This window comes from Hyperolius riggenbachi, chromosome 5, assembly GCF_040937935.1.
Source record: "Hyperolius riggenbachi isolate aHypRig1 chromosome 5, aHypRig1.pri, whole genome shotgun sequence".
Lineage (NCBI taxonomy): Eukaryota > Metazoa > Chordata > Amphibia > Anura > Hyperoliidae > Hyperolius > Hyperolius riggenbachi.
In genome coordinates, this window is record NC_090650.1 from 369709536 (window position 1) to 369730897 (window position 21362).

Sequence of the window (21362 nt, forward strand, 5' to 3'; positions counted from 1 at the left end):
CTCAGTGCGTTTAGACAAGTACCCGACAGGTGAACAATCCACTAACCCACAATCAGTGCCACTATCTGACAAGACAACAACACCCGGGTGGGATCGTTGCCCTGAAGGATTGTTGAAAACATCGTTAGCAGGTACTAACTCTGCTTTTTCCCCACAATCCTTCAGGGCAAGGTGAGACGATAAACAAGTAATATAACCTTAGGGTGGGACCACTGCTTGAAGAATTTTTCTCCCAAACGCTTGGTCATGAGCAGATAATGCGTCAATCCGGTAGTGGCGAATGAACGTAGAAAACGTTGACCATGTCGCCGCCTTGCAAATTTGTTCAGGAGATGCCCCTGCTCTATTTGCCCATGAAGCCGCCATGGCCCTAGTCGAATGTGCCTTAAAGGAAGCTGGCGGATCAACATTCATAACCTTATAAGCCTCAATAATTGCTAATTTAATCCAATTAGCTATAGTCGATTTAGAAGCTGCCTGGCCTGAATTTTTACCTGTATGTAAAATGAATAATGCATCTGACTTTCTGATATCCGCCGTTCTGGCCAGATATTCTAATACACATCTTCTAACATCTAAGTAATGGAAACTCTGTTCTTTCTCATTCCTCGGATTCACACAAAAGGTTGGTAACACAATATCCTGGGACCTGTGAAATTTTGACATCACCTTAGGACAAAATTTTGGATCTGTCTGAAGTACCAACCTGTCCTGAAAATCTTGAAAGTAAGGACTTTTAATTGACAGGGACTGAATCTCACTAACTCGCCTCGCCGTAGTAATTGCTATTAAGAAAACTACCTTATAAGTAAGAACTTTAAGCGTACAATCTCTTAGTGGTTCAAAAGGAGCCTTGACTAGACCCTGCAGAACCACAGACAGATCCCAAGGAGACACGTATGGTTTGAAAACGGGAAGTTTTCTTGCAACTGCTTTCATAAATCTTACAATTAAAGGAGAGGTAGAAATAGGCACACCAGAGAACGCAGTAAGCGCTGCCATTTGTACTCTCAGAGTACTGACCGACACGTTCTTTTCCCAACCTTCCTGGAGAAAATCCAGAATTGCTGGGATAGACATGCTATCAAACTTAGAGTTTTTCAGCCAGACATGAAAAACTTTCCAATACTTTAAATAAATTTTCCTTGTTACCTCCTTGCGGCTTCCAATCAATGTTGAGGCTGCTTTATCTGACACCCCCATGCCCTTTAACAAAGTCAGTTCAGGATCCATACCGCCAGATTCAGTCGATCTGGATGTGGATGCCACAGATCTCCTTGGACCAACAAATCTGGTCTGAGGGGCAGTAACCACGGTTGTTCCACCGTGAACCTTTTCATTACCGCAAACCAAGATCTTCTTGGCCAAACAGGAGCTATCAGAATCATTTTCCTTCGGTCCTTCCTCCATTTCTCCAGCACTGCCGGGATCATGTTCAGGGGAGGAAAAACATAAATCAACGGAAAGTCCCACTGGTAATTGAACGCATTTATCCCTAATGCATTGTCTGTTGGATTCAACGAGAAATAACTTTGTATCTGCGCATTCTCTTGAGATGCTAGCAGGTCTACTGACGGAACACCCCATCTTTCCGTGATCAGCAGAAAGACTTGTTTGTTCAGTGACCATTCTGAGGCTAGAATTTTGTTTCTGCTCAACTTGTCCGCATCTAAATTCAAAGTGCCCCTGAGATGAACCGCTCTCAAGGACAACACATTCTCTTCTGCCCAGAATAAAATCTCTGCCGCAGCTTCCTGTAATAACCGGGACCTCGTGCCTCCCTGTTTGTTTATGAATGCTACTGTCGTAACATTGTCTGACTGCACTAATACGTGTGTCTTGAATATTATCTCTTTTGCCTGAGTCAGTGCCAAACCCACAGCTTTCAATTCTCTCAAATTCAAAGAGCTCTGGGACTCCTGTCTTGACCATCTGCCCTGAAATGCTGCATGGTCCACATGAGCACCCCATCCCCACGAACTTGCGTCCGTGGTTAGAATCTTCTCTGTTGGATATTTCCACAGATTGCCTTTCAGTAGATTGGAGTCCTCCAACCACCACTGCAGCGATGACTTCACTAGTGTTGGAATGGACACCCTGAAGTCCAGACTCCGAGGTTGTCCATCCCAATTTTCCAACAGGAAATTTTGAAGCTTCCTGAGATGCGACAATGCCCACGGTACAGCCACCATTGTTGATGACATTATTCCCAACACCTGTGAAATCATTCTTAATGAAGGTCGCCATTCTTTTTGAAGGGTCAGAATTGCATTTTTTAATTTTTCCCCTTTTTCCTTTGGAAGATAGAACTTTTGATCCAGCGCATCTATCGAAATGCCCAAGAACAACATTCTTTGGTTTGGTAGTAGGCATGATTTTTCTTGATTTATTATCCAACCTAATGACTGCAGATGATCTGAAACCGCCTGCAGGTGATTCTTTAATTCTGCCACTGAATTGCCCATTATCAAAAGGTCGTCTAGATAAGGAATTACCATGATCGACCTTTCTCTTAAAGGAATCAAAGCTTCCCCCAGAATTTTTGTGAACATTCTTGGTGCGGAAGTGATCCCAAACGGGAGGCATAGGAATTGAAACTGCATCAGTATTCCATTTACCTGAAGGGCAAACCTTAAGAATTTTTGGGATCGTTTGTGAATTGGCACATGCCAATAAGCATCCCTGAGGTCTAATGAGACCATGAATGCCTCCGGAAATAATAGTTCCCTTATGGTGAATATTGATTCCATCCTGAACTTCTTCTTCCTGATAAACGGGTTCAGTTTCTTTAAATTTAGAATCAAACGAAATTTCCCTGATTGCTTTTTCACCAGAAAAATCGTTGAATAAAACCCCTCTCTTTGTTCCTTCTTTGGAACCCTGCCAATTACATTCTGCTTTAACATGTTCTCTATAATGTTCAACATTTCTGGAACTAAACTTAAGTCTTTTGGCGGTCTTGAGATCACAAACCTTGAGGGAGGGGGTGAGGCAAACTCGATTTGGTAACCAAATCTGATTGTTTGCCGAATAAATGGACTTTTCACCCACTTTGACCAAGTGTGGCAAAAATATTTTAGTCTTCCCCCGACCGCCTGATACGAGTCATTGTGGTTTTGACTGCCCCTCTGATGGCTTCGATCTGAATCCTCCTCTTGTGGATTTATCACTAAACCACCTTTTATTCCCTTTTTGATCTTTGTATGACCCTTTTTGGTTTGCCGCTGGCTTGCGAAAATATTTCTTATTAGACACTTTTTGTTTCTTTGGAAATGTCTTCTTCTTATTAGAAGTTCTTTCCAACGCTAGATCTAAATCTGGCCCAAATAACAGATCTCCTGAAAAGGGGACTCCACATAATCTATTTTTGGATGCTAAATTACCATCCCAAGTCTTGAGCCACAAGGCTCTCCGAGAAACATTTACCAGGGCAGTAGACCTGGCTGTAAATCTAACAGTCTCTGCGGAAGCATCCGCCAGATAATTTGCCGCCTTATTCAGAATCGTAATTGATTCCATCAGCTGCTCTACTGAAGCCCCTGCTAAAATATTTGCCTTGAGCTGGTTAATCCACAGCTCCAATGTTCTAGCCACACATGTTGAAGCTATAGCTGGTCTAAAGGTAGCCGCATTCGCTTCCCATGTTCTTTTAAGGTAGGCATCAATCTTTTTGTCTGCAGGATCTTTAAGATCCCCTAGATCCTCAAATGCCAAATCGCCCTGTTTCGACACCTGCGAAAAAGGAGAGTCCAATTTTGGACATTTGTCCCATAACGCCGAATCCTCACTCGTAAAAGGAAATCTGCGTTTCAATGCTTTGGAAATAAACAGCCTCTTTTCTGGATCCTTCCATTCTTTCAGAATTGTCTGTTTGATAGCATTATGCACCGGAAACGTGAGACCTTTCTTTTCCTCCATACCTTTATATAATTGGTCATGAAGGGATAAAGAAACCGCTGCCTCATTGTTTAATTCCAGTGTTTCATTAATCGCCGCGATCAGAGCTTCGGTATCTTCAACCCGAAACCTGAACCGGGAAGGCATATCAATTTCTACCTCTTTTGAATCTGAATCAGCTGAACTTTCATTCACATCCAACTGCTCCTGACTTTCCCCCTCAATCGCTGGAGTCACAGATACAGTACTCTGAGATGTAGAAGCTGCAGCTACAGACAAAGAGGATTTAAATGAAGCTAATGAGGAATTTATCTCTTCTCTAAAAGCTTGCAAGGTCTCTTGGACCGACGGCCCACCTTGTTCCCCCAAAATCTTATCAGTGCATTGCTGACATAAAGTTTTGGCATAGGGCAATGGCAATTTCACATTACATACAGGGCATCTCTTATAAGTAGGAGGAGGCCTCACTGCTTCAGTTGTTTTGGCCTGCAATAACATACAAAGCAGTATAAGATACAGATAGCCCAATAAATATGCATGCAATCCCCAGAAAGAGACCCTCTGCCTCACCTTCTGGGCGGCTGGATTACCCTCAGTCTTATCAGCGGCAGACATCATGCAACGATATCCTGCCCAAAGACTGCAGTCTGTCCACTGCAGAGTAACAAAAAAACGCCGCCACCAGCCTGCACGCGCTCTTTCCTTTAAACACTTCCGCCCACGGACGTCACGCAAGGCGGAACTGGAGCCGGAACCGGAAGTGACAGAAGACCCGGACCAACAGGCTCAAGAGGCAGCCTCCGGCATACCCGCCGGAAACTACGCCTCCACCAGCCTCATGCAAATCTACCTCCGCATCCAGCACACGTGACTCACCAGCGTCCGGTCCTCTCCCGCTCCGACTCCTCCATAGGCGGAAAGGAAAGCCGTGCCTTCCACTCTTGCTCCACCACATTCGGCTGAGAAAGGTAGGCAACCTCACAGACACAGCCCAGTGTGAGGTGAAGGCGAGACGACCTCAGTACCATCGTCTCCGCCACCCTAGGAAATAACACCTGCAGCCCAGCACACAGGCTTAATCCCAAGGGGAGATGCCGACCTGCCTGGACGCAGGAACAAACAGCACTGAGGGTGGACTAACCATTTGATTCTTTTATAGGGGAAGTGCTGTCTGTTCCTGCGTCTGGGAGGGGCGACGTCTCACCTTGCCCTGAAGGATTGTGGGGAAAATTAGGCTTCAGGGTCATATGTATGGGCCATAGGTTACTGGGATTCCCACCGGTCCACACATGCACACCAAGTCTATGCACACTGGCTGCATTGCTCACTGACTTGCATCACTGCATAATCTGTGCAGTAGGCTCAGATCATGCTGTAACGTGCTGCAGCCTTTGCGTTGGCATTGCAGCAATCTGGATACTTCCGGCGACACGTGTCGCATCGCGTGAACTGTGCAAGTCTCCACAGACTTGTTTGGCCCTTGCTTCTGCTGCTCTTCTCTATTAGACTGCCCAAAATGAACACGTTTACGCGGAGAACGATTCCTTTTAAGACTATCCCGTTATTTCTCTCCCTTTCTAGCCACACTGCCCCACATACATTTTGTACTCACACCTCAGCTCACAGTGTACCAGTTACCGCAGCTGATTCTGTGCAGCAGTACATTTGTACTAAGCAAGCTCAGGAATAGCGCATGCCCAATACAATGAATCGCTTTTGCGCAGAGTTCAGAGCCTGAGCACTATGACTATTGTGCAGAATGCAAACCCAGAATCTATTCTGGGGTCAGCACCATTTCAACTATGGAGAGCTAGAATTTTAATCTTCTATAAAACAAGAACCTAAGGAAGTTGGCATGAGAAAAAGGCAGAGGTTTTATACAATGCATTCTTTCCAGGGATATGTTCTTCTTAGGCTAGTTTGCTGTAAAATCTATGTGTGGCAAGCGTAAATTCAATGAAAACAAGAGTACCTTATGGAATGAGGAGTTTTCTCTATTGTAGCATTGGGCATTTTGTTACATACCGTATATTTTGTTACATATGTTTCACATTTATATTCAATGCTGACATTCTGCTGTGCTTTACAGACTGCAAAAGGCCATTCACATCTGTCCCTGCCTCGCAAAGCTGCTTGCAATGTATTACCTCTGCCACATCAAACACAAGCTCACGCTATAAGCGGTATTGACAGATATATCCGTCCATAAATATGCTGTGAACAGTATAAACGTGCATACACATCAATACTCTCCTGCACCCTTGCTTGACACATTTTGGCAAGTTACAGGGAAAAAAAAAAAAAGTTATACAAATTAATTTTATCACTTTTTGCACAGAAATCCTGGGAAATTGAACGCCAGGGAGGTTAACCTACCAGTATGTTTTAATTTGCATACAGCCATACAAGGCATGCTGCACGGTGGGGATCAGGACCTGATAAATCGGGGACATTTCAGGGCCTACACTGTACAGACACGTCGCTATCCTGCACACTAGGTACGTGTTCTGTTGCTGAGCCAACAGAGAAGTGCACAAGTGATGTCATGCATGGCCAGAATTAGTAGGGAGAGCAATGCCCTTGGCCGGAATTGACCCGCCAGGCTGATCGTGGCATCTGGTGGCATGAGGAGCCTGTACACGCCAGAATCTCGGCAGAGGCGATTGTTATCGGCCAAGTTTCACCTAGCACATGTACGGAGCTTTAGGCTATGGTCAGACGGGTTGGATAGTCGCCTGTCAGCTTCCCCAAAGACAACCAGGTGTCCACAGGATAGAGGAGTTGGGGGTTGTCAGTGATACCCCCAATTCACCATTAATGGAGTGGTCTGCAATTAGCTACCAGACATGAAAAGTAACAGTTTGGATGATCAATGTCCGTCAACCATTAGCCCCAACCAACCAACCATGCAGTTTGCCGTATTTGTTGCGCATACCACAGCCAAATAACAGTGAGTCCCAAATCTCTGGGTAGCTGAGGCAGGCAGATATCGCACAGTCCAACCACTGTGCAGAAAAAAAAAAAAAATACCCTAAGCATCCCCTGGAGGGGACACAGGCTAACAAATGGCTGGATGGATGGATAGTGGCTGGAAAGTGTACTGGTTAAGGGCTCTGCCTTTGACATGGGAGACCAGGGTTCAAATACTGGCTAGGTCAAGTACCTATTCAGTAAGGAGTTCAAGGCAAGACTCCCTAACACTGCATGGTGGCCTCCTGAGCGCGTCCCAGTGGCTGAAGCTCTTGAGTGCTTTGAGTCCGAAAGGAGAAGAGCGCTATACAAATGTTCGGATACAAATGTTCGGATTATTACAAATGAAAAAATAAAAATAAAACAGGGAGCTAACCCCCTCAATTACATACACATTTTAGATTTTCTTGAGTCCAAAACAATCATCCCATTTCATTCTGGTTGAACATTTGACCTGTGTACAGGGCACCCAACGATCCATCTGGTCTGAATGTCACTAGCCCGAGCCCAAAATTACAAACATCGGCTAATTCAGGCGTCAGCAATAGCCAGAGCACGAATTGTGCAGGTGGCTAAAAAAAAATAAACGAGATTATAAAATAGGCAGGAGTATAGTAAAGAGCAGGGTGAGTGTCGGCTTCTCCCTGCACCCAAATTTACGCCTGCTGTTTAACATATCGACAGTTCTCAAACCTGAGTGATCCCTGCAAAGTTCCAATGCGTATCAACCTGGAATTTACATTCGGTGAATTTCAGCTCATCAACAATCAGTGGCAATCAGCGAACTGTATGTTCTGTATGCAAATTTCAATCCAACCAAAAATGGTTATGTGCAGTGGCTAACCAACATTGGAAACAGACAATATACCTGGCAGCTGTTGAAATATAATCGACTGCTGGTTAAAGGACAACTGTAGTGAGAGGAATATGGATTCCCTTCACTACAGTTGTCCTTTAACCAGCAGTCGATTATATTTCAACAGCTGCCAGTTATATTATTGTCTGTTTCCAATGTTGGTTAGCCACTGCACATAACCATTTTTGGTTGGATTGAAATTTGCATACAGAACATACAGTTCGCTGATTGCCGATGAGCTAAAATTCACTGAATGTAAAATTCCAGGTTGATACGCATTCGAACTTTGCAGGGATCACTCAGGTTTGAGAACTGTCGATATGTTAAACAGCAGGCGTAAATTTGGGTGCAGGGAGAAGCCGAAAGACACACACCCTGCTCTTTACTATACTCCTGCCTATTTTATAATCTGCCATATTTAATTCCTTTTAAACAATACCAGTTGCCTGGCAGCCCTGCTGATCTATTTGGCTGCAGTAGTGTCTGATTTAAGCCAGAAACAAGCATGCAGCTAATCTTATCAGATCTGACAATGTCAAACACCTGATCTGCTGAATGCTTGTTTAGTGTCTATGGGTAGACTTATTAGAGGCAGAGGATCCATATCCTTTTCACGCTACAGTTGTGCTTTAAAGGATACCCGAAGTGACATGTGACATGATGAGATAGACATGTGTATGTACGGTGCCTAGCACACAAATAACTATGCTGTGTTCCCTTTTTTTTTTCCCCTTTTTTGCCTGAAAGAGTTAAATATCAGGTATGTATAAGTGGCTGACACAGTCCTGACTCAGACAGGAAGTGACTACAGTGTGACCCTCACTGATAAGAAATTCCCCTTTTTATCGCTTTCTTGCTCTCAGAGGCCATTTTCTGCTAGGAAAGTGTTTTAAAGTTGGAATTTCTTATCAGTGAGGGTCACACTGTAGTCACTTCCTGTTTGAGTGCTAGGCACTGTACATACACATGTCCATCTCATGTCACGTCACTTCGGGTATCCTTTAACTGATCCGCACTTCCTCATGAGGATTCACTCCTTCATAATTTCCAAACTACAATGTGTATGCAGAGCTGGGATTTCATGGTTGACATACTGGAGAAGCACAGCTTACCTGCAGCATCTTGGAAGCACGACACATCCTCTTCTGCATAGGGCACAGGTTGCTGCAGCAATGAGTTGCCATCTACCTGCAGTTCACTGTTTGGAGGGACGTTATACACAAATCTCTTGGATGACTGGTTTTTCCTCCCAGGCTTACTGCCCTCTTGCATGCCAAGTAAATTAGCAGCCATATCATTCCACACAAACACCTTTCCCTGAGCAGGTGGCTCAATTTCGGTCACTTCTGGAGAGCTGTCCTGAATCCATGTGGTGTCGTTGGCCTGGAAGTTGTCAGCCTGGGGCTCTTCCAAACTAAATCCGTCGGTTTCAAGTTTTGCATTGCTTGCCAGACTTGTAAGATTACGGGTAGCCCAGAAGCTGGCAGATTTCTGATCCCGCGAGGCAGCGCCATCTTTGCCTTTTCTTTTGTTATAGTTTACTACGACCGCTTCCGGAGCTTCAGATTTTATGCTGATATTCAAGGCATCTTTGATAAAATTACGACAAGACTGAACCACCTCGGTCATCTGGAGATAGCTAGCTACAGTCATTACTTCAATGGCATTTTGGCTGGTGAGTACAAGGTTACCAGAGTACATGAAGTCTAAAATAACTGAAAAACCATGAACAGCAACAACATCCAGGTAAGTAACAGTGGTTTGGTCACGGTTTTCTTTATTTGTAAAACAGTACAAGGTTTTAAAAAAACGGCTGCCTGCAACCAGGATGTTCTTGTGAGCTCTGAAGACCTTGCCATTTACCACAATGTTGACATCACAAAGAATGCCTTTTTTCCTCTGGTCGTTGAGTTCTTGCAACAGTTGATAACAGTAGGAATTTTCATTTGGCTTTGTACTATAGTCACTGTAGGTCTCTGGCACTTCCTGCTTTATTTCAGGTTCCTATAAGTAAAAACAAACAAGTGAGTACAGAAGAAAACAATAGGCTATCTTCCTTTTTGTAAAAGCATGAAAGAGAAAACACTTGTCAGTCTGATTTATCTGGTAAAATGTCTTGTTCAAGTTCACAGCGCCCTTAAGTTGTTTCTAGAATTAATTCATGCATATGACTCTACTGTTATATCCTGAAACATAAGTGTTTATAGCAGTGCAGATACAGTTTCCTACCCTGAACAGGTTTCTTCTGTCATATCCAGCCATAGGAAAATCCAACACAACATAGAATGCTACTGTGAAATGACTGATATTGAATGGCTAGCTTACACTGTAAAAACACTTCTGTAAACTCTGACACATTATTACCAATAAAGTACCCCCACCCCCCCCCCCCCCCCCACGCTGATGAAAGCTTTTTGCTTACGTGTGCTATAAAATAATTACAGCAGTTTTTTTTTTCTTTTTCTTCTCCATGAGACACAGTGTTGGCATGCATGTTTAACCTCCCTGGCAGTGTGATGATTTCTGGGTTTTAGGGTCTTTTTAAAATGGTTCAGACCCTAAAATCAGGGGGAAAAAAATCATGCCGCCAGAATCTCTGCAGCAGCCCCTGCTCTCACTCACCTCCCTGGGCTCCAGTGCTGCAATTTCACCTCCGTCCTCTGGGTGGCGCTGTAACTCTGTAGTGAGATTGATGACGGCGATCTCACCAGAGTGATACAGAGCCTCAGAGGACAGGAAGGAGAACGGCTACCGACATCTGGTTCCCCCCAGAGGTGAGTAAAAGCGCCCTCTGCGTGCTATACTCTGCATTGAGCTCCCGTCGGCTGGCCCGAGTTACACACGTGATTACCGCCAGGGAGGTTAATGTGCTATTGAGATTGCCCTGGGAGACAAAAATGGTACTTGGTTCACTTTAAGAATCTGAAGTGAAAGGGACATGGAGGCTGACATTTATTTCATTTGAAACAATGCACATTGCCTGGCTGTCCTGCTGATCCTGTGCCTCTAATACTTATAGCCATAAACCCTGAACAAGCATGCAGATCAGATCTTATGAGCCAAGTTTGACCTGATTAGTCACACACTTGTTTGAGGTGTGTGATTCAGACACTACTGCAGCCAAAGAGATCAGCAGGACTGTCAGGCAATTGGTATAGTTTTAGACTATGTTCACAGTGGGCATTGCGTTCCCTATAAGAGCGTGAAAGTAACAGGTAAGCGGCGTTGCACGTTATCCCCAGGATGCATCGTATACAGTCAATGAAAAGTATGTTTCGCTGTGGCTGCTAACGCATGCATAATGCAGTAACATTGCAACGCAGTGTGTTAGGATCCTGCCATGCAGTTATAACGCCAAGTTCCTGCCACACTGGACATTGCAGCAGTGTTCTCCCCAGAAATTTTTTCCAGCCGGGTGGCATGAAAAAGTAGCCGGGTGGGGTGTGACAGGGGAATTCAGGGCCGATGCAACTCTGCTTACCGCAAAGGATGAGGAGGAAAAACGATGACAGCCGGTGCTTACCAAAATTAGCTGGGTGAAGCACCCCTGTAAAAGTGCCTGATGAGAACACTGAATATTGGTCACTGTTATAGTTGCATTTCATACTAGGGGTGATCATTGCATTTAATAAGTCACAAATCATACAAGGGTGTTTGTTGCATTTCAAAAGGGGGGGGGGGGGGGGGGGGCTGGAATTTTTGCTTTTTATATGGATGTTATTTGCTGCTGGTGTCGAGGGGTATTGCAGATAGTGTACAGGGGTCAGTATTATACTAAATTATCTGCAATACTGCTGGACCACAGCAGTAAATAACATCCATATGAAATTACATGCATGTGAACTCTGCAAGAATCACTCCCCACCCACACACTGCCCTTTCAAGCCGCCTGCATACACCTTCAACACAGGATCTGTGTTCCATATTTACTTTTTTGCATCAGTGGGCAACTTTTAACAGACTTTGCCCAACTACCAGAGCCAGATTTGTGCTTTTTACTGCTCTAGGCCAACTTTTTACAATTGTAAATCAAGTAAGGTATAAGCACTTATGGGCAATGAGGCAGGCTGACACGGACAGCATTCAGCACCATCCTCCATCTCCAGCAAGTCAGCTTATCTAAATTGTTTGTTTGTTTTCCCAGGTCCCCTAGCTTGAAAGCTCTGCAGACTGAAATATAGCAGATAAAAAGTGCTCCTGCTCATTAGTGGACACATAGATCTCAGTCATACCAGTTCCTGTGAGCATCAGAGCGGCATAAATCAGAGCAGCTTGTGTTGAAGAGAAGCTGGAGAGGGGGGCGGGGCGGCAGAGCTCAATGCCATGTACTGCCTGATGTTATCTGTGCTCTGAGTCGGCCTCGGAGCTGTGTGGATTCGGAAGGGATGGGACAGGCTGCTGACATTCATGCAGCCAGCCCAGGACAGAGGGAACACATTAGTTTCGCTGGGTGTGAGAGAGAATCTGCCCGCAGCTTCAGGCTTTCTCCACACAGAGAGCCTCCCTCCCCCCACACAGCAGTAGCCTTCCTGCACTACGCTATCACACTAGATGTGTATCGGACAGCCGCCTCTCCACTAGCTGAGCTGCCTGCACGTTAACACATGTGAATGCAATGCAGACACAGGCAGCCAGCAAAGTGGGGCGGACTAGCAGAGTAATACTGTAGAAACACAGCACTAGGGAGAAGCCGATGCTGACACACTCCACAAGGCTTAAAACTCAGCTCACTCCCGACCCGTAGTATGCAGAGCATGGTCCCGCCCCTTACAACCTACCCAGCCAATCGCTGTACCAGGAGGAGGTCACACAGGCACAGAAGTCTCCTGCAGTGTATAGCGGAGACTTTCGCTGTTGTCTGAGACGGCCACTGATAGCAGGCAATGAAGTGCTCATGGCTGCAGTTTTACAGCACCACTTTTTTCTAGTTAAACGGGCAGGAAAGCAGGTGGGCGGGCATTCAAATCAGCCGGGCGGCCCGCCCACTTAATTAGGCCTGGGGAGAACACTGTGCAGTGCCCCAAGCCATGTTACAAAGCAGCCGTTATTCCACACCTCAATGGCCCACTCTGAATGTAGCCTAAGGCCTCTTTCACAGAGCGACATTAAAGTCGCACGTTAGAAAATGAAGTGTTTTTTTTTTTTATGTAACGCATGCGCTGGTTTCGTTCCATCACTGTGCGACGAAAACGGTGCACCAAACGCACGGCTAAAGAATGTACTATAATGTCCAAGTTATGGGACCTTAACGTCGCATCAAACGCACCGTCCCACTGTGAAAGACAAAACAAAAGGATGCAGCGCCGGCACTAGCTATGTTCCGTGTTTAATCCATAGGTTGTGATACATAGATTGTGGTACGTCAGTTACGTGCAATATAAAGGTTCACATACCGTTGGGTGGAGGCTGCGAGCTGTGAGCTGGTGGTGGGTGCTGGGCACAGAATAAGCCTGACGACCGTTTCGCGCTAGCAGAGCGCTTCTACGGAGCCTCCGTAGAAGCGCTCTGCTAGCGCGAAACGGCCGTCAGGCGTTATTCTGTGCCCAGCACCCACCACCAGCTCACAGCTCGCAGCCTTCACCCAACGGTATGTGAACCTTTATATTGCACGTAACTGACGTACCACAATCTATGTATCACAACCTATGGATTAAACACGGAACACAGCTAGTGCCGGCTCTGCATCCTTTTGTTTTTTCTGACAGACTATGTCTATTTCCAGCCTGAGCACGCTGCCTGTGCCATAAGGTGAACCTGCCGCAATCCTGCGGGCCCTCCCCATTGCAAGTAGACCTAACTGCAGTGCCGACTCCCCTTTCCTTTATATCTCTTTATTCCACTGTGAAAGAGGCCTAAAAGGATATAAATATGGCAGCCTCCAAATACGGTACCTCTCACTTCAGGTTCCATTTAATGAAGGCAGTTTACAAAGCAAATCCGGTTTTGGCTGGTTTCTCCACAATTTAGCTGCAGGCATTTTGGTATTGTTAACCAGTAATATGACTTCCACAAGGAAGCAATGGAATTTGCCAAACACTGGCAGTGAAGTGACTGGGAAGCACTGGCCAGATCCAGCTAACAGCAGAAAAGCTCCAGTAAAATTGCTAATCAGAGATGGATTTTTTTCAGTGCTCCTATTGTGAACCCAAACTTGCTGCCACCTTCTATATTTTCATCTGATGACTAATGCTGCCTAGGTGGAGAGCAGACAGCATGAATCATCAGAAGGAAAGGGATAAGCAGTGATCATGTGGAAGTCAGCAAGCAATCTTAAACTGGCAATACACTAATCAATTATCACTAAATTTTGTTTTTGATTGATATTACGATCAATATTAAGGGCAACAAGCAGATGAAAGATACAAAATGTTGCCATTTAGTCGGTCATAAAATAAATTAACCAGATTGATAGTTATATTGATAAAAAAAAAAAAAAATGATTGATAATAGCGTATGGCCAGCTTTAGATGAACTTCAGGTATTTGTCGTATAGTAGGATAAGATGGAAGATAGGTGTTCTAGGCACGATTCACGCTGTGTACTAACCTACATTTCACCAAAGCACACAAAATACATGCAGGAAAATACTCTGCTTTAAAGTGGCTGTGGACCTTGGAGAAAGTGCATGGCATCCATATAGGTGCGGCACTACCGAGTAGCCACACAAAAGTAAATGCAAGCTTCACCACCCCAAAGCCCAAACAAACCTCCCTTAAGGCTCGTACACACGCCGTACTAAAGGGAACGATGGGTCCGTCAGACCCTCCCGCTGGGCGGGCGTTCCAGCGACAGTACAGCGTGTGTACAGCCTGTCTGCAGACTGATAAGGCTGTTTCTGAACGATCCACTGAGCGGATCGTTCAGAAACTGCCTTATCAGTCTGCAGACAGACTGTACACACGCTGTACTGTCGCTGGAACGCCCACCCAGCGGGAGGGTCTGACGGACCAGTCGTTCCCTTTAGTACGGCGTGTGTACGAGCCTTAAGGGTGGAGCGGCGGGTGTGACGTCACAAGGGAGTTAGATCAGTGGGGAGAACAATGCCTTCAGTCATATCAATCCACCATGCAGATCAATGGCCAAAGGGGGGGGAGGGGGGGGGGGGCTACTGTACACGCTGGATTTTCAGCAGAGGTGGTAATTAACGCCTGCCTTGGCGAGTTTCACGTATCGTGTGTATGGGCTAGAGGCAAGGAGCACACTTGTTTGTTCCGCTTGCGTTTTGCCGCATAGTACATGCCGGAAATGATCGATTCACCACATCAATCTGACAGGAAATTGCATCATGTACAGCAGGCAATAGGGTGCGTATACAAACCCAATTTTAATTGGCCAATTTCAGCACTTAAGTAGTATGAAGTCCAAAAGCTCCTATACTACAGGGAAGTGGTAAAATTAGCCAGTGATTGGAAAATCAAAATTTGCTGTGTGTACCAGGCTTTATCCTCAGATAAAGTTCCATTTCATTGTTAAATCCGGGCACACACCATGCAATTTCCCATCAGATAGACAGGTAGAATGGATTACTTCCGAGAAGTCCAATCTGATTTCCAATCGTTCGTCTGATCCATTTTGTATAGAAGTGATCAGAAAATCAATCGGAAATAGTGTTGGAAATCAGATCGGACCTGACGGAAATAACCAATTAGACGTGTGTATCTGACTGAAAATTGCATTGTGTGTACCAGAGAGGTTATATGGAACCTGAGATGGCAGGTTTTATTTTGATTCTATACTGAGCGTTAATGCCATCAAGCTGAACCTTAACTTGGCACAGGACTAGCCATATTCAGAACATTAATGACCAATAACTTACAGCTAACTACTCAATCAATTATCAGGTAATTAATAATTTGTTTACAAATCTTACTAGTCCCATGCTAGGTTCAGGTGAATGTTTCTTCCTGCACAGAAATAAACTAACTAGCTAACCTAAGCCCTTTAAAAAACGGGCTCTAGGTCTTTCACTGCCGCCCTGCACACGTGCGCAGCTGCCCGCCTCCTGCCCCAACAGCTGTGTCAGTGCAGGACATGCACAGTAGCGAAAAAGCACTGACACAGGGAAAGGACTCAGGGACACTTGTATTTTATATATAGAGATTATAATGCAGGATAATGCACTGTAATGTTAAGCCTATGCAACATTTACAGTGAGACATTAACGTCACGTTGTAAAGGTTCCGTCATGGTGGTAACTCACTGCTTGCAGTGCGTTACCTCTAAACGCGGATGTTAACAGATACAGGGAGGCATACTTTTCATTGACTGTATGCTCCACTGTATGCCACAGTAACGCAGCTTTAATATTTTTTTTTTGCGTTGCGACTTTAACGCCGCATTACAACATAACGTCCCACTGTGCATATGCCCCTGAAGTTGAATCAGCGCTCACTTCCAGGGGTAGATCCAAATACTTCTGATTTCATGCAGCTTGAAATTGGACCTATCAGATTTCACCTTGGCTGGATTCGATTGGTCTACTTTCAAGCTCCATTAATTTTAATACAAAACTCACATAATCATGCGTCAACTCAGAATTATTAGCATCTCATTGATCATCCCTACTGCTCAACATTATTCATTATTAAGTGATAAAGTAAAAATAGGAATATTCATTTCATTTGAGAACCACTGCTATTTATCAAATGCCCCTACTGTATCCTGTTTTACAGTTTATACACATTACCCACTTAACTAAGCATACACTATACATTGTATGGTAGAACAGGTGTCCCTTTATCTATTCTACAACTTCATACCACTAAACATTAGGAAGGATTTTTGAAGACTTGTTCAATATAGATCAGTGGGTGTATTCCTGGAATTCTGCTTTGATGATCTGCTGCTTACAACTGCCTACGATCTAATCTACAGCTTCCATGGACATTGTTTACAAAATAATGAGGGCGGGCACGTGATTACTGCTGACACTATCTTCATTACAAAGGGAAAGGTGTGCTCTCTTTAACAATGTGCTAATTAACGATACTCTCGGCACTTCGGAGCCGCTTCCCCGGGCTATTAGCACACAACACACAGCAGTACGAGATCTATATAAAACAATGACGTCACGTGCCGGGGTGATGACACCGCGGAGTGCACAGCAGCGGCCCGCAATGACCCCGCCGCCACGTAGCGACACGTCCGTCCCCCGGGAGATGGGGACACACTTCCGGCCGTTGCTCACAGTGGGTCAGACCCCCCTCAGTCGGAATATGTAGGTCACCCCTTCCTCCTCCTCCCCGGCAGCAGACACAGAACAGCACCCCCTCCTGGCGTCAGGCAGACACAGTAATCAGCTTACACTGAAGGGTGGGGTGCAGATCACCGCAATCTCCAAGGACAAAGGGTGGCCAGTCATGTGACCACCCCTAATCTCCCTGCACCCCTGCTATTACACCAGGGATCCCCGTATGTGTGCACATGCGACATTCTACTGCAGCTACTGGGGACACTACAACCTCCATAGCTGGGGGTGCAGGCGGCTGTCACATGACACAGCTTCCCTCCCCCACAATACAGCATACACCTGGCTCCCCCAACCATCTGCTCTACTATTAGCTGTATCTGGTTATTCATTACTGCAGGTGACAACCTAACCTGAGGTCACCCAGAGGACTACTAGCCTCAGCATTTCCTGTCAGCTATCACCTGATAGGACTACTCTTCCTACAGTGAGGCAGGTTGCCCAATACCCCACTCCCCTGGAAGACAGACAAGGACAACTCCCTTCCCCCATCCTGACTTATTCCCTGCCAGCACTACATGGAATGCCCACAGTTATGTGGTACTACAAATCCCAGCATTCTCTATGCTGACACACTACTGAGAATTATACTCCTAACCCCAACGTAAACATGCACACAGATCAGACCCCATGTGGTGGTACTACACATCCCAGCATACTTCCCCATATACATACAGTGAGAAGGGCAGGGCACGCTAGGCCTTGTAGTGCTAGTCACATGAAGGACGTATAACACCTTCTCAAGGTAACACACCATGGTGTCACCATACATAAAACCATGCTCGAAAGGCTGGGACTTGTAGTCCTATGCTGGTCCGACTCTCACATATTATTAGCTGCCCTGTCTACATACAGCCGGGAGAGGTTATGCTGAGACCTGTAGTCCTATCCTCCAGCACCCATACAGCTAGGAGATGCTGGGACCTGTACAGACCACATACAGCTGGGAGAGGCTATGCTGGGACTAGTAGTCCTATCCCCAGGACACATACAGCTAGGAGAGATGCTGGAACCTCTAGTCCTACCCCCCAGGACACATACAGCTGGGAGAGGTCATGCTGGGACTTGCACCCATACAGCTAGGAGAGATGCTGGGATCTGTAGTTCTATCCTCCAGTACAAATACAGCTGGGAGAGGCTATGCTGGGACCTGTAATCCTATCCCCAGGACACATATAGCTGGTAGAAGTCATGCTAGGACTAGTAGTACTATCCCCTAGGACACATACAGCTGGGAGAGGTCATGCTGGGACATGTAGTCTTATCCCCAGCACCCATACAGCTAGGAGAGATGCTGGGATCTGTAGTTCTATCCTCCAGTACAAATACAGCTGGGAGAGGCTATGCTGGGACCTGTAGTCCTATCCCCAGGACACATACAGCTGGTAGAAGTCATGCTAGGACTAGTAGTCCTATCCAACAGAACACATACAGCTGGGAGAGGTCATGCTGGCACTTGTAGTCCTACCCCCAGGACACACACACAGCTGGGAGAGGTCATGCTGGGACTTGTAGTCCTATCCCCCAGGACACACACACAGCTGGGAGAGGTCATGCTGGGACTTGTAGTCCTATCCCCCAGGACACACACACAGCTGGGAGAAGTCATGCTGGCACTTGTAGTCCTACCCCCAGGACACACACACAGCTGGGAGAGGTCATGCTGGCACTTGTAGTCCTACCCCCAGGACACACACACAGCTGGGAGAGGTCATGCTGGGACTAGTAGTCCATTCCCCCAGGACACACACGGCTGGGAGAGGTCAGACCTCCCCATACCCCGGGCTGATGACTGACCTGAGCGGTGGCGGCGGGCTGCTGGTGCTCCGGGGCCTGGTTGTGGCGCAGCAGCAGAGCCCTCCGGTAGTTGCGGGTCCCCCGGGCCAGCTCGTCGTACTCCCGGCCGCGGCAGGAGGCGCAGGACATGAGGCCGCTCTCCTGACAGAAGCGCAGCCAGGGGAACTCGTGCAGCCAGGAGCCCTGGAAGGAGCAGTGCAGGGAGGGCAGCAGTGACTGGGGCCGGAGGCCGAAACGGCGGGGCCCGGGAGAGTCGTCTTCCCCGTCCCCCTCCTGCGGCTTCCCGGCCGCCGCATCCTCGTCCTCCTCCTCGTCTTCCTCATCCTCCGCCTCGCTGCTGTCCCCGCTGCCCGCCTTGTGAGGCACCCCGGAGTAGGCCTCGTTCTCCTCCTCGTCATCCTCCAGCAGTCCCTCCGGCTCCAGCTCCACTTCCACCTCCTCTCCGCCATTCAGCTGCCGCCCCATAGCCCAGGCCGCGGCCTCCTCCGCCGAGCTGACGCCATTGTTGTTGTTGTTGTTACCGGCGGCCAGGCCTCCTCCGCCTCCCCGGAAGGCCAGCGTCCTGCGGTTCATCTCCGCCATGTCCCCCGCTGTGAGGCACCGCACAGGCTTCTGGGAGCCGCCCGGGTACGCGCTGCTGCTCTCCTGACTGGCGGCCGAGGTCGAATGGCAAATGAACAACGGACTGCGCCCACAATGCACCGGGGCGCTGTCCGGAGAGGGGGAGTCAGGGGGGCGGGTGAGGTGGGGGTGGGGGAGCAGCTGAGGGAGGCCTCCTCTCTGTACACAACACAGACCTCACCCCACTCCCAACACTGCTGCACCCTGCCTGAGGGCAGCTCCATCCTGCCAGCCTGCCCTGCACCCCATCTTCTCTCCTCCCCCCTGCTGCACCCGGGGAGGGGAGCCCTGACTGCCAGCACAGGGGAGCTGTACACACAGCACAGGAGAGGTGTATACTGACATACTGCACAGGGGAGCTGTATACACAGTACAGGGAAGGTGTATGCTGACACACTGCACAGGAGTATACTGACATAGCACAGGAGAAGGTGTATATTGACACGCTGCCCATGGGTATATTGACACTTTGGAGAGGTGTATTCTGACACATAGCACAGGGGTTCTTTATACACAACACAGGAAAAGGGTATACTGACTTACTGCACAGGAGAGGTGTATACTGACCATGGGTATATTGACTCATTTCACTGGAGAGGTGTATACTGACACAAAGCACAGGGGTTCTGTATACACAGCACTGGAGAGGTGTATAATGACACACAGCAAGGGGTTCTGTATACACAACACAGGAGAGGTGTATACTGACACACTGCACAGGAGAGGTGAATACACAGCACAGGAGAGGTGTATACTGACACACTGCCCATGGGTTTATTGACACTTAGCATTGGAGAGGTGCATTCTGACACACAGCACAGGGGTTCTGTATGCACAGCACAGGAGTATACTGACACACTGCACAGAAAAGGTGTATATTGACACATAGCACTGGATAGGTGTATACTGACACACAGCACAGGGGTTCTGTATACACAGCACAGGAGAGGTGTATACTGGCATACTGCACAGAGATCTGTATACACAGCACAGGAGAGGTGTATAATGACAGCACAGGAGTATACTGACACATAGCACAGGAGAGGTGTATAATGACACTGCCCATGGGTATATTGACACTTAGCTTTGGAGAGGTGTATTCTTTCTGACACATAGCACAGGGGTTCTTTATGCACAACACAGGTAAATTGTATACTGACTTACTGCACAGGAGAGGTGTATACTGACACACCGCCCATGGGTATATTGACACATATCACTGGAGAGGTGTATACTGACACAAAGCACAGGGGTTCTGTATACACAGCACAGGAGAGGTGTATATTGACATAGCACTGGAGAGGTGTATACTGACACGCAGCACAGGGGTTCTGTATACACAGCACAGGAGAGGTGTATACTGACACACTGCACAGAAGAGGTGTATATTGACACATAGCACTGGAGAGGTGTATACTGACAGACAGCATAGGAGTATACTGACACATATCAGTGGAGAGGTGTATACTGACACATAGCACAGGGGTTCTGTATACACAGCACAGGAGAGGTGTATTCTGACACACTGCACAGGGGATCTGTATACACAGCACAGGAGAGGTGTATACTGACACTGGACAGGAGTATACTGACACATCACTGGAGAGGTGTATACTGACACACAGCACAGGAGAGGTGTATATTGACACATAGCACTGGAGAGGTGTATACTGACACACAGCAGGGGGTTCTGTATACACAACACAGGAGAGGTGTATACTGACACACTGCACAGGAGAGGTGTATACTGACACTCTGCCCATGGGTTTATTGACACTTAGCATTGGAGAGGTGCATTCTGACACACAGCACAGGGGTTCTTTATGCACAACACAGGAAAAGTGTATACTGACACACTGCACAGGAGAGGTGTATACTGACACACACTGTACAGGAGAGGTGTATACTGACACACTGCCTATGGGTATATTGCCACATAGCACTGGAGATGTGTATTCTGACACAGCACTGGGG

General features: G+C 46.9%; 1 protein-coding gene across 2 annotated transcripts in view; it reads right to left on the reverse strand.

Annotated features, from left to right (window-relative positions):
- Nucleotides 1-19621, reverse strand: part of ZBTB10 (zinc finger and BTB domain containing 10) — a 39787-nt gene extending 20166 nt beyond the window's left edge. For both annotated transcript variants that reach the window (XM_068237532.1, XM_068237531.1), the window contains exons 1-2: nt 18768-19621; nt 8836-9727 (exon numbers count right to left, since the gene is read on the reverse strand). In XM_068237532.1, coding sequence (XP_068093633.1) covers nt 8836-9727; nt 18768-19349 — 1474 coding nt within the window. In that variant the 5' untranslated portion in view covers nt 19350-19621. The remainder of the gene's footprint in view (nt 1-8835; nt 9728-18767) is intronic.
- Between the last annotated feature and the right edge of the window lie 1741 nt (nt 19622-21362).